Here is a 13,964-nt window from a genome sequence, read left to right on the forward strand (position 1 = left end):
TTAACTCTGAAATGCATCATTAACAGGTTCATTATCATCATCATCTTCTTCTCCTTCACTTTCAAATGTATTATCTGGAATATCATATAATCTTATCATTGGTTTATTTGGATCTTTCATAATTAGATATTTTCCATCTTTTTGCTTCATACAAATATCAATAATGCATCGTAAAATGCCCCATGCATTGTCCATATTAAGATTGATTTGCGTTGCAAATTCATTTGGCTTATATTGTTGTGTACCAAGAATAACATGTTTACTAGAATCTCTAACCATTGCTCTAGAAACATAACCAAATTTCAGTTGATCTGAACCTGCTAACAATGCCTGGACAGTCCATTTGGCTAACTTGCAAGCATTATTGCGCAATTCATTTGCCAATACTGCACCACGTTGTGTATCTAATTTTTGCCTCCATTCAACACCACTGGCTAATTTTGAATCCCATTCATTTAGAGCTTTAATTGTTAAAAATTGAATTTCATTATTAGGACCTTGCATTACAGCATCATGTTCACACCTTGTAACAAGAACAATTCCATTGTTTAAATCCCATTTCCTGTATCGATATGCAACACTAGCAACATCACCTTCTTCTTCCTCTGAAATAAATGGATTTCCTTCTTCAAATTTATATCTAGGTTCATTAGATTTTAGTACTTGTTGAGAAAAATTATGATTAATAAATGTAGCTTCTAAAGCTAAATTTCTAGGGGAATTTAAAGAATTCCCATCATCTTGTGGAGGTTCAACACTCGTTTCATTAACAGTTAGCAAATCAAATTCAGTATTATCTCGTTTGTCAAAGAATAGTTTATCTCCAATTTTTTCAATTACAATATCCCAAGAATAGTTGCTACGAGTGCAACACATTATTGTTGCTAAGATTGCATCTGTAGCATAAACATTTCCTTCTGTTTTTGAGAGCTTACGAATTATTGGATCATCAGTAGTAGTAACTGTATGGAAAATTCTGTCAATTCTTTGCAATGGCTTTTCACTTTTAACATTCACCCTGTCATAAGTTTTATCATAATATTCAAGAGAGCCACAACATAGAATATCTCCTCCATCTTTTACACCAGGTAAAGATAGTTTTGCTAGACGTGGGAAATCCATTTCTTCAATGGTTACCCAATCAGGTCTTACAGTAACAGATGCATCACGGATTTTAATTGGTGGCTGATTTTTATGGTTACGTAGACCTTGTTGTCTGCCCCAGCGTTTTGTTTGCCCTTTGCGATCTCTTTCACGAAGTTTTAATTTACCAAGCTGCTGCATTTGGCTCAACGAACCACGTTGATTTCCTCGACCACGTATGTTCCTTTGATTATGGCGGAATCGGCCACCACGTTGATAAGGTGGTTTCTGTACACGGGTTGTATCAACCAAATGGAAAGTTGTTTCATCTTCATCATGATAGTAAGCATATTGTCCACCTGAACCAAACTGTGATGTATACTTGTCTGTAAACATTAAGAAGGATTTTTATGTTAATAAAGGAATTTTTTTCAATTTATGTAAAAATATTCTTGATTGATGTAAATTTCAATTATACAAATATTATTAAACAAAAAAATATATTTAAAAACAAGAAATTATTGCAATAAAATGATCAATTCTTATGATGTAGTAACCAATTATATAAATTAATATAATCTATTTTATAGCATACATATCAGAAAAATTTAACTTATAGTTTTCGACATTAGATAAAAATAAAAGAGATAAATATAGATATATTTTACAATCAATATAGAATCAGTATATTATACAATATAAATTAAAATAATCTATAATGTATTATTTACATATTAATATAAATTAATTCACAAAAATATAATAAATGTTAAAAGTAATATTTAAATATGAAAATAGATTATAATTAAATTTTTAATTTTCACTTATGGAATAATTGCATATTATACAAGAGCATGCTATGAAGAGAACATATTGAATAGGTTATTTTGCACCACTTATCATAAAGTAATAAAAATAAGATCTGATTTTTTTATTTTCAATTAAATTTTACAAACATTTTTCAAATTCATGATCTATTCATAAAAACCATCATTATTGAAATAAAACTTGTTTAGTCTACATATCACATAATATGCATTGAATTACAAATAAAGGAAAACCCACAACAATTAAATGTATTTAGTCTCTCCAGATATATATAAAGTTTGACAATGCAAGAAGTATATGATTTCAAAAAGAGTACAACAAAATATACTTTAGTAACTATGACTATACTTATATAGTCATTTTATTTGTAAGATTTTAATTCTGTGAATTCTTTCCTTTTAATGTCATATAAATCTAAACTTTAGAGAAAATTAAGAGTAATTAATATAATCTACATTAGTAGTATCAATAGTCCATATATTAATAATACAAAAACATTTTATAACAGTTGCAATATTTATTTTGTTACAATTATTAAAAGACAAAATTATGAGATATATAACATTTATAAATACATAAATAAAGATATATAAAATAATCAAATGAAAGATATATACAAAACCAAAAGAAAAAAACTATTTTTTCCATATTATTTGATCAATATATAATTTAAAAAAGATTTTATAATTAAATATTATTTTAACTTATTTTTTAAAAATAATCCTCTAATATACAGGATCTTTTTAGCTATCAATAACTTTTTATGTATCTTTTTTTTTGTTGTGAGACATGTTATATGTTTCCGTTATTACTTTTATGCTTTTAATATAATATTTTACATTTTAACTTATAATTGAAACAATATGTAAATGATATACATATATTGATCTATATATCGTATATGTTGATTTATATAATATTTTAAAATATTATAATACTTTAATTAAAATATTAATCAAAGTACTAGAATATAATTAGTATTAATTATATTTATAACCAATTTTCGTTATAGTTAATAAATTTCATGTAATTCTAATAAATAACGCTGTCAAATAGAATAGGTTAAATAAATTTTAAAAATAATACTTACTGGGAAATTTTTTATCTTGGAAAGCTGGTGTAGTCCAATCAGATATCTACAACACAAAATAATAAAAATACGTGAAAAATCTTCATAAATAAAGAAACCAGAAACCATATTTATAACGAACCTTGCCCAATCTATCGCCTTTGGAGAATGGTTGATAAGGTATATCCTTAAATTGATCAGGTAATTCACAAGGTCCCCACCCGTCAGGATTATGTTGAATTGCAGGAGCTTGATAATGAGCTACCTCTTCTTCTCTCTGGACAGCATCATCTAGGATAACCACGTCGTCCATTATTCTGTACTTTTAATACGAAAGAGGTGAGACACGATGGCACAACCAACTTGCCGGAAAGACCGGCGACGCCATGATACCTATGATAAAAGTATATTCACACTATATAATTATTTCTATTATAATAATCTTATTTGCTTAAAATTTGTTGACGATAAGTTATGTATTTATATTTATTTAATTTAGCAAATATAAACAATGATTTTTTTGATATATAGTAATTATCATATTTTTAGTTTTAATATTCTTCAAGTATTGATTAAATTTTATAATAGCATAGTTCTTGATATAAAAATAATTTATGGAAATAGAGAAATATATAGAAGTAGAGAAAATAAAAGAATTAAACAGATTGTTACTTGACAGAACAATTTCTAAAAACTTTTGAAAAAATGTAGTAATTTAATAAAATAAAATAATTACATAGTATTTTATATATAAAAATATAAATCTATCTTAATTTATATTTTTGTGAGAATCATATTTGTTTCAAATATTATCTTGTGACTCCCCCTTAGTATATTCAGAGAATATATTTTATTGAGAAGTGGATTATAATATTGGTGACATTAATTGGAATATAATAAAATATTAAATGACTTTGTTATATAATCTACAAATGTATTTATGGATAATTTGAAATATTATTTATGTTTAGATTTAATTATAACATACGATAAAATACAAATAATTCGGTTTAATAATTATTGTGACATTATTTAATTTCAGCTTATGTTTTTCATAGGATAAAAATAATAGTCAATATTTGAATAAAATATTTATATTATGAAAAATATAAGAAAAGAATTTATGTAAATATTAACTAATTCGACATATATATATTATTTACAAATTGTTTATTGTAATAATTTTGTAATTATTTAATTTGGTTAAAAAACATCTAATATTTTACGTTTTATAACTAAAAATTTATTTTAATTATAATATTAAAAATGATGTAATAGACTAATATGTATAAAATAACATTACAATAAGTTACATTCAATAAGTACTTTATTTCTATGCATGTCTTAAAACATTATAAAGTTAGAAATATAAAAAATCTTTCTTTATATTATAGAAGTTTTAAGAAATTATTATAAGTAGATTGTTAAAGTTCTTTCAACACAAATAAATCTTGATATAACACTGTTTCAAATTATGTTAAATTGTATATAAAGTTACTGATCATACACGATCATTTTCATTGAGGTTTTTGCCACTCTATGTATATTTATATTTAATGAAAAAAATACACGTGCATTACCGATTATCCTAATCAATCTTCAAATGTAAATAAAAGTCAGTTTCTAAGCATTTATAAAATATAGTAAAGTTTTCATAATAATTTGTAAAAAATGAGTAATGTTGTCCAGAAGGAAGCGTAAGTAATTTTTTCTTTTAAAATAATTTAAATTATTAATAACGGGGTATGAAATAAGTTTTATATTTTTAAACAAAAATTATTAATATATAGTAATTATATGTATCTTTTTTGTGAAATATTTTAATTGAAATTTAATTCATTAAATCAAGTGTAATATAATTAATGGATTTTGCTAGTATTATATGTCATATACTATCATGTAATCATACACAATGTATAAATTAATATATTTCAAAATAGAATGTCATGCAAAAAAATTGATCAATTTAATGAATCAATATATTTAATAAAATATTTTATGTCAGAAGTAATACATTCTATAGGTTTATTAATAATTATTAACAAATTATAAGACAAAGAGCATAATGTTGCTCAAGTCTTACAAGAAGTTTTTCTTCGTTATGTTAAATGGTTAATCCTAATTTCATTATAGAATAGTTTACATTAGTGTTTTATTATTTGATTCCATTTGATTTCTGTATATCTTATTCACTTTCTTTATTATATAATGCAATATAATTTGATTTGTAGATATGATACTTTCAGCCAATATTGAATATTTATGTGATCTAGCTTCATATTTATGTTAGAGGATATGAATCTCTCACAATATGACCAATCAGATCTTTTTATGTATTTTTTTGTACAACAGAGTTTGAAAAATACTTTCATACATCTTCACCTATGTATTATTTATTGTAACTATTCCTAAATTTCTACTTTTCCATTATTATAAACTCTGAAATATTTTATTTTTATAATTAGGATATCAATACTTTAGGGATATTATTTCTTTTTTATTATTACTTTATCATGTAAAAAACATTGATATTAATTTAAACTTTTACTCATTTAGCAATGATTGAAAAACAGGATGATTATCAAAAATTTTATTTAGTATAGTCAGTTTAATGTATCAGTAGTATAAATTATTTATTAGTATCTATGCAGCACATATAAAAAGGATGAAGATATTTTTGTTTTAATATTTACAATGTTATTCATTTTTATGTATTATGTGCATTATATATTAATAGATGTTGAATGTTTATATATCTATTATGATTATATAGCTTCACTAAGCATGTATTTGATTGCCATAAAAAAATATGAATCCAATTGATAAAAACTTTAATAACATCAAATGCATATTAAACAATGGATATCAAATTACTTGTAGACATTAATAACTTGCAATAATAGATTTAAAAGTGTCTAATTCATATTTACAAACATTAGTATTAAGCACTTGCATTATGATCACATATTTAACTAATATAAAGTATTATATAGGAACTTGATGTTAAATGATTTTAGATATATTTTGTAATTTATAAATTACATATATTCTTATTAAAAGTAGTATATTTATGTAGATTGAAACAGATTTTTCATTTATAAAGAAATTTATAATTAAAAATGAAATATGTACTAATTATAAATTGTTTTTTTTTATTATTTTAAACATTTTTTTTTTATGTATTGGTTTTGTAAATTATTATATGGACAAATTAAAATGAAATATATGTTTACATATTATAGAATTTTATTCAAACAAAAATTTTGTCTACTAATTTGATACTTCATGTATGTATATTCAATTAATTATATTTAACTTCAGGTTTGAAGTTGTATCCAAACATGGTGCATTTTATACAGGAGGAAATGTTCAAGTACGTTGATTAAAATTTATAAATTATTTATTTTTCTTCATTTTATTACATTCTTCATTAAATTACTTGTTATTATAGTGGAGTACAGATGGACAGTATTTATTCTGTCAGAAATATGGTACAGTTTCTATATTGTCAGTAAACAAAGGTACAGTAATATGTCATTTAGGAGAGAGTAATAACAATGAAGAAGTGGATGCAATTAACACATTTACTGCAAGTGATAATGACTTAAATATTATCACACATCACAAAAGTGGTCTTTTCAAACTGTGGAACTGGAAAGGTAATAATATTATTTGATTTAATTATAAATAATTGGTATTTAATAAGTACTATTATTACAGATAATAAATTAATTAAGTTATGGAAATCTATTCACAAGGGTCCTGTAGTTCATATTGCTTATTCCACTGAAAAAAATTTAATGGCTTCTGGAGGTAGTGATGGTACTGTCAGATTATGGAATTTGCAACATCATACTTGTACTCATAATCTGAAAGGAATTCAAGGAGTTATAAGGTATCTATATCTATATTATATTACTATATCTATATATTAATTAAAATATTGTTATTGTTCTAACTGTGAAAATATTACAGGTATATTTCGTAATAGTATTTGAAAATGCAAATATTACAATATTATATTATTGTATTTTTCAACTTCTTATTGATTTTGTTATTTTTAATAACTGTTAATACAATTTTGTATAAATTTAAAAATGTAAATTACTAATTAATTTAAAGAATATAGGTGCTTAGAATTATAACAAATCTACTATTGATATCAAATATAATTATTAGTCACATACTACTATAAATAATTCAAAGTGAAAATGAAAAAGTAAAATATTTTCATATCTGAATAATACAAAATCATAAAATGATACAAAATTTCAGATTTGTAAGTTTCTGAGCTTTAAAAAGAAATGCTTCAGTTCATTTGATACTATTAATTCCATTTAAAATATAAATATAAATCATTTTTATATGGTTAATAGTTTTTGACTTTTTTTCAAATATTTTTCAAAATATTGTATCAAACTAATATCAAACTTGATTAAAATTGAGCTTTAAATGTGATATAAATGTAATATATAATGTAATATTGTAAAAACGTTTTGATAAGTACTTGGTAATTTTATAATGGTATATTTGAGATGTTTACAAATTCCTTTTTTTTAAATATCATGTTAGGAAAAATAAAAATTACATTTTATTACCTTAGTCTACTGCCTGATATGATTCATTATATTGATTTATGTGTTTTCATAAATTGGGATTTGTATGCTTCAGTGTAAAACTATTTTCTTCTTATCTTTTGTTTAGGTCTGATAAATTCTATAATTATTTTTGATAAAAATAGATTGAAAGAAACCATAAATTACTTGCAGACCTGTGTTAAATTAGTAAAATATTTATTAAGAACATACACTGATAAGGGAAAATCAGTTCCGACACCTCTCTCGAATAATTCAGGTTTAGAGCTACTCGTATCTTAGCGGAGCATATTAAGTATATTCTGACCTTACGAAGAAGAAAGTGTAATTTTTAATTCTACTTCGGAATTTGTACATTCAATATGTTCGGCATAAGTATTTAGGTGTTATTATCTCCATAAATATTAAAAATACGTTTCTTATGAATGTTTTCTCATATAAGAAAGTTTAATTTAATAAAAGAATGATAGAATATTTTAACTTTCCTTTAAATTGTTATTTATTAACACATTTTTTAGATGAAATATTTCTATTATTACCAATTTATCGCACATCTTTAATAATAATTTACTTGTATAACTATGAATATTACATAAATTTATTATATAATTGTAAAATATATATAAAATATTTTCATTCATTAATTTATTTTATGTTTTAGTTTAAATAAATAACACTTTATTACATGTATAATTATTATTTAGCATCATGAAAAATATGTAATAACTGTTTTAAGATATAAATGTGAAATTTTTTATTGTCAAAATGACAAGGGAATTATATTTAATTTCTATTATTAACTGTTTTTAATTTAATATATGTTATTTATAATCTTTATGAAATTTTTAAATTAGAATTTAATTTTAGTGTTTTAGTTTTCTATTCTAATACAGAAAAAGATTTTATCTTTGCTGCTGGCGATGATATTAAAATCCATGGATGGAATATTAAAACTGGTAAAGAAGAAATTGTTCTTCCTGGACATTTCAGTAAAGTTACATCTTTATCTTTCCTCAAAGATGAAAATTATTTAGTTAGGTAATATATTGAAGTTATATGTTTTAACATTTACTACTGAACCAAAAATTTATGATGCATATTACACATTAATGATTACTGTATGTTATTTATACTTAGCTCAGGAAGAGATAGAGTACTCATTTTATGGAATATTTCTTCTGGGTCATCAATACGAGTTTTACCAGTTTATGAGGAAATAGAAGGTATATTTATCATACCTAAAAATGTTCCAGTACCTGTACCTTTTTACAAAGGAGATGCGAATGCTGTTTATGTTGCTGCTGCAGGAGAAAAAGGTCTATTTATAAATTTTTGGTTATATCATAAAAAATATTTATATGAAATAAATTAATATTAATCGATTCCTTAATCGAAAATACTATTTCCTTATATGACTGTTTTAAAATTTACAAATAACAACTAAATATTTATCTCGTAATTAAAATTTTTTTAGGAATTGTAAAAATTTGGGAGATGAAAACTGGTAAAGAAGTATATGTACAAAAAAATTCCATTGTATCAGCTGCAAAAGAAGCAGGAACTCTATCAATTACACATTTACTTTATAATAATAACAGTAACAATTTTGCAGTAGTTACAGTTGATCACAATATAATTATTCATTCATTAGAAACGTTTGAATATGTGACACAGGTAAAATTAATTTTTAAAGTAATAATAAAATTTGTATTTTAATATATTGATTCAAAACAATTACAATTTTAATTCTTATAGTTGGTGGGTTATACTGATGAAATTTTAGATATTGTATATCTTGGACATAATGGGAGTCATATAGCAATTGCTACTAATAGTTGTGATATAAAATTATACAATATTTTAACTATGAATTGTGAATTATTATGTGGTCATACAGATATTGTGTTATCTCTTGCCACAACTCTTGCTAATGCCTACTTACTGATATCTTCAGCAAAGGTATGTATATATTTTGTAAACAATATTACTTTATTTATTATTTTATTAAATTTTTATTATTCTCGAATAGTTATGAAATATTAACATATAGCTTAATGAATTTATCTCAAAATAATATTATGTATTTAAATAATTATATGCTAATAAGTATATGCTTAAATGAAAATATATACTTCCATTTAAATAAATAAAAGTCGCTTTGAAATTGAAAGTATCTTCATTTAGGTGAGTCTTGGGTCCATAATATGTTAATTGAGCAATTCAATGAAACTAATTTTACGAAAATACAATAAAAAATAAGAAAATCTAAAAATTGCTGGATAATTATATAAATTATATACAGAGTACTGCTTATAAAAGAGTATAAAACTTATAAATATAGAAATTCTATTTTTGATAACTATACAAAACCTATTTATAATACAATTTTTAACATAAATAAAATAATTTTATTGAATTTGAAAACAAAATTATATTGAAATATAATTTTTATAGTATAAAGATTGCTCAAAATATATAAATATTGATTATAAAATAAAATCTATATAAAACTATTAAAAAATGTTAAAAATTCTTTAATATAACATTAAAAATTTACAATATGTTTATAAAATTTTTAGGATAATAGTATTCGTTTATGGCTTATGGATAAACAAACAGCTAAAGTATCTTGTATTGCTTCTGCTATTAGACATACTGCTCCAGTTGGTTCTGTTGCAATTTCTCAGTCTTTCAAATTTTTTGTTTCTGTCAGTCAAGATTCGTGTCTTAAATTATGGAATTTGCCAAATAATATTGAATTGAAAGGTAAATATAAAGTTTGTTTATGTTATGAATTACTTGTAATTCTTGTAATTTTATATTATTTTAATATTATTTTATTACCTTTACTTCAAATTATCAATGATTGCAGATATAGACTCTTTAAATGCTATTCATACAACATTAGCTCATCGAAAAGATATTAATAATGTAGCTATTTCACCAAATGATAAGTTAATTGCTACTGGATCACAAGATAAAACAGCTAAGGTATAGAATATTACATTTTTTTAACATTCTACACAATATTCTTTATTTTATAGCTAATTCATTATGAAATTTCTACAAATAAGGCACTCATATTTAGATTGTTAATTATTATTAGTATTGTTCAATGATAGTCGTTTCGCATCTATTTCTAAAAACTCTTGAATTTTTCACATTGAAGAACATGTGAAAGTCATGACATTAAGATGACATTGACATGTTATTGGATTCATTTTAATCTCAGCTATTCAAATATAATAATAAAATGATATAATTCCATTTGAAAAAACATTGATGACCTGGAAATTTTGAAAAATATGACTTTAAAAAAAGATGATTCCAACTACAATTATATGTTCTTTCAAATTAAACAAGTTAGGTATTTCAGCATATCACTAACGATAATAGAAATATCTCCTTTTAACAGAGTTACTGAGGCATCTTATATATTGCATGGTGGTTATAATGTGTATTTATTATGATAAATTGTTATTTGTAATTTTAGTGTTATATATTTCTTTTTATGTTAATTATCAGCACTGTAAATTATATATAAAGCAAGCTTCAATATTAGTATAAAAACTAATTTAAATATGTGCACAATATTTGGGGGATCGTTTTTATTAAAGATTTATTTACATTGAATGTTGTAGTTATGGTCTGCTAACAATTTACAATTACTTGGCGTATTCCGTGGTCACCGTAGAGGAATTTGGTGTGTTCGATTTTCACCTATAGATCAAGTACTTCTAACAACATCAGCAGATTGTACAATAAAACTTTGGTCATTGACAGAACTTCACTGTTTGAAAGTAATTTTAAAGCTAGTTAAATTATAATTTAGTTAAATTAGAAATCTAGTTAAATTATAATTTTTTTATTATTATTAACAATTCTGTTCTTCTAATAGACTCTTGAAGGTCATAAATCATCAGTATTAAGAGCCGAATTTTTGTCACGTGGAATGCAAATAATTACAGCAAGTGCGGATGGCCTTCTAAAACTTTGGAGTATTAAAACATCAGAATGTATATGTACTTTAGAACAGCATGAAAGTCGCATATGGACACTTGCAGGTAACTTGTAATTTGACATTTGTATTTTAATATTTTTCAGTCAATAATATTATAATTATTGCATTATATTTTAATTAAAGTCAGTAAAGATGAAAAAACTATCATCAGTGGTGGAAGTGATTCATTACTAGTTATTTGGAAAGATGTAACAGAGGAAAAAAAACTAAAAGCTGCAATGGAATTAGAACAGCTTGCATTAGGAGAGCAACGATTAGCAAATTTACTTAAAGCAAATAAATTAACTTCCGCATTAAACTTAGCTTTAAAATTAGAACGTCCTTTTAAAGTTCTTAAAATTGTAGAAGGTAAGATTTAGTTATATATTATTAATATAAGCATATATTATTTAATACATCTTTTTATATAACTATATACAAGGTGGTCCATTTAATTTGCATACTTTAAACTTTTTATTGTAACACATTTTATTATTATTTATGTAATAATAATAACGTAATACATTTTATTATTATTATATAACACATATTTTTTATGCATGGTAAGATTTCAGAAATTTGAATATAAATATGAAAAATAATTTTGTTTTTATATATTATATTTATTTTTTCTTCGAAAATTTGAATTCATGTTGTCAGTAGTGTTTAATGTCTATGGTAATATATTATAAGTTGGCCGTCATTAGCAAACCGATAGGGTTTGTCGGCAGATTACTTTCCAAAATTAAGTATTAATAACATATTTTGTTATCGAAAGAAATATTATTACTTTCTTTAGTTTATTGAAATCTTTGATGTTATGTACAGTAAATTTTACAAAAAGTGAACAATTGTATCATTAATTTTTACATAAATTATTTAAAACGAGTAAATTTAAATGGATCATTTTGCATAAATTAATTATTGGACAATATTGTAATTATTTTTTTAATTTTGATGTATCATATATTAGCCATTTTAAAAAAAAATAATTTACATCTGGAACGAACAATCCATAAATTAAAACCTGCATATAAAGAAGAACTACTCAAATGTGCTACTACATGGAATGTTAATAGTAAAAATTGTCAAGTTGCTCAGGTAAATTCTGAAATATGATAAGATATATTATTCTTTCAAGCAAACAATTTAATTATAATTTTATATATTTTTGTAATTTTCATATTTGATAGGTAGTCATAAATGCTTTAATGATGGGAATGGAAAATTTAGAATTTCAAACACAATTAAGTTCTACATTGGAATCTGTAATACCATATACTGAACGTCATTACATAAGAATGACAAAATTGTTACAAAATCTGCATTTATTTACTTTTACTCTCAAATGTATGAAACCACATATTATGTCTATAGAAATGAATTAAATCTATAATTAATAAATTTTATAAATTTTATAAGCTTTTATGCTTCTAGGACAAATGTTTTAGCTTTTTTATGCTAAACACAAACTTTTAACAAATTATATAACATTTTTTCGTACTTTCATACGAAGTTGATACATGTATTAAAGAGAAGGATACTTTTAATATCGCTCTCCATACAGATATCAATTGATCCTCTTGCCTGTTCCCTTCGCTTTGGACCTTCCTTCTTAATCGCCTTTGGTCGGAATCCGTTCTGTATGATTAAAATTTTATTCTTACATTCTTTATGTCGAATTTGTCACTCAGAAGCATTTTTCTTTTCAATAGATGTATCAACTTTGCATTAAACATGTTAATGTTTAAATAGTATGTATCAAAATTAGTTTAAAGTTTTTATTTCTCATATTTCAAAAATCAATATTTAACATTTCAAGGTAATAAAAAATTTTCTTTTCTTTTATGTTATTTATTTAGATAGTATATATATTTAATGTATATATTTATGTATTTCAGATTATTTCAAAGTCTTAACATACTCTGTATACATTGTGTATAATTTAGTGTCATATACAAGTATATGAGTGTTCAGTTTATAAAAGAATATTGTAGGTGGGAGAGAGGAATGGTTGGGTAATGTTTGGTTTCCAGCTAATTTACTCAAGAGCATGCATGTACATCTAAGAAAGAATCAGTCCAAGTTTATTAGTGAAGCAGATAAGTCATCAGAGAACTTAAGATGGCCCTAAAAAAAATTTGTTGTTCCATATTTTTTATTTATCTACTACAAATATTCCATCTGAATGCATCCACTATGTAAGTTATAAAGTTATTATAAATCGATTTCTTTAATTTTTTTTAAATTTAATGGTAGTTAATATTATAAATATCCACATAATATTAATTCTAATTCTAATTGTATTAATAATTATCTATAATTAATATAATATTATAAATGAAATTATAAAAAATATGTAAATTATATATTTATAACTCTTATTTTA

The 13,964-nt window shown here is 23.2% G+C and overlaps 3 protein-coding genes across 3 annotated transcripts in view; 2 read left to right on the plus strand and 1 right to left on the minus strand.

Annotated features, from left to right (window-relative positions):
* On the minus strand, positions 1 to 3,353 carry eIF3d1 (eukaryotic translation initiation factor 3 subunit d1). Its single transcript, XM_017904001.1, has 3 exons — positions 3,123 to 3,353; positions 3,002 to 3,047; positions 1 to 1,469 (listed from the first exon to the last, which is right to left on the minus strand). The coding sequence occupies exons 1-3, from the start codon at positions 3,291 to 3,293 to the stop codon at positions 1 to 3; spliced, it is 1,686 nt and encodes a 561-aa protein (XP_017759490.1). The 5' UTR covers positions 3,294 to 3,353.
* Positions 3,354 to 4,651: 1,298 nt separating this feature from the next.
* LOC108550320 (transducin beta-like protein 3) lies at positions 4,652 to 12,963 on the plus strand. Its single transcript, XM_017904032.1, has 15 exons — positions 4,652 to 4,677; positions 6,302 to 6,353; positions 6,432 to 6,639; positions 6,701 to 6,875; positions 8,443 to 8,613; positions 8,713 to 8,891; positions 9,050 to 9,249; positions 9,331 to 9,534; positions 10,155 to 10,341; positions 10,448 to 10,566; positions 11,217 to 11,375; positions 11,474 to 11,639; positions 11,720 to 11,944; positions 12,549 to 12,676; positions 12,769 to 12,963. Exons 1-15 carry the CDS (start codon positions 4,652 to 4,654, stop codon positions 12,961 to 12,963), a joined length of 2,394 nt encoding a protein of 797 aa, XP_017759521.1.
* A 544-nt stretch (positions 12,964 to 13,507) lies between these two features.
* Positions 13,508 to 13,964, plus strand: part of LOC108550311 (glycine receptor subunit alpha-4) — a 6,190-nt gene continuing 5,733 nt past the window's right edge. Inside the window, exon 1 of the mRNA XM_017904022.1 lies at positions 13,508 to 13,776. Within this exon, the coding sequence (XP_017759511.1) occupies positions 13,700 to 13,776 (77 nt within the window). The 5' untranslated portion in view covers positions 13,508 to 13,699. The remainder of the gene's footprint in view (positions 13,777 to 13,964) is intronic.

Source organism: Eufriesea mexicana, unplaced genomic scaffold (assembly GCF_001483705.2).
Source record: "Eufriesea mexicana isolate 0111107269 unplaced genomic scaffold, ASM148370v2 scaffold2646, whole genome shotgun sequence".
In the NCBI taxonomy this organism is placed as follows: domain Eukaryota; kingdom Metazoa; phylum Arthropoda; class Insecta; order Hymenoptera; family Apidae; genus Eufriesea; species Eufriesea mexicana.

Excerpts from the sequence above, each read along its gene's own strand:
- eIF3d1 (XM_017904001.1), bottom strand. The coding sequence starts at position 3,293 with ATGGACGACGTGGTTATCCTAGATGATGCTGTCCAGAGAGAAGAAGAG. Across the intron at positions 3,048-3,122 it reads AAGGCGATAGATTGGGCAAG|ATATCTGATTGGACTACACC; the intron begins GTTCGTTATAAA and ends TTTGTGTTGTAG. Across the intron at positions 1,470-3,001 it reads CCAAGATAAAAAATTTCCCA|ACAAGTATACATCACAGTTT; the intron begins GTAAGTATTATT and ends TAATGTTTACAG.
- LOC108550320 (XM_017904032.1), top strand. The coding sequence starts at position 4,652 with ATGAGTAATGTTGTCCAGAAGGAAGC. Across the intron at positions 9,535-10,154 it reads TACTGATATCTTCAGCAAAG|GATAATAGTATTCGTTTATG; the intron begins GTATGTATATAT and ends TAAAATTTTTAG. Across the intron at positions 12,677-12,768 it reads AAAATTGTCAAGTTGCTCAG|GTAGTCATAAATGCTTTAAT; the intron begins GTAAATTCTGAA and ends CATATTTGATAG.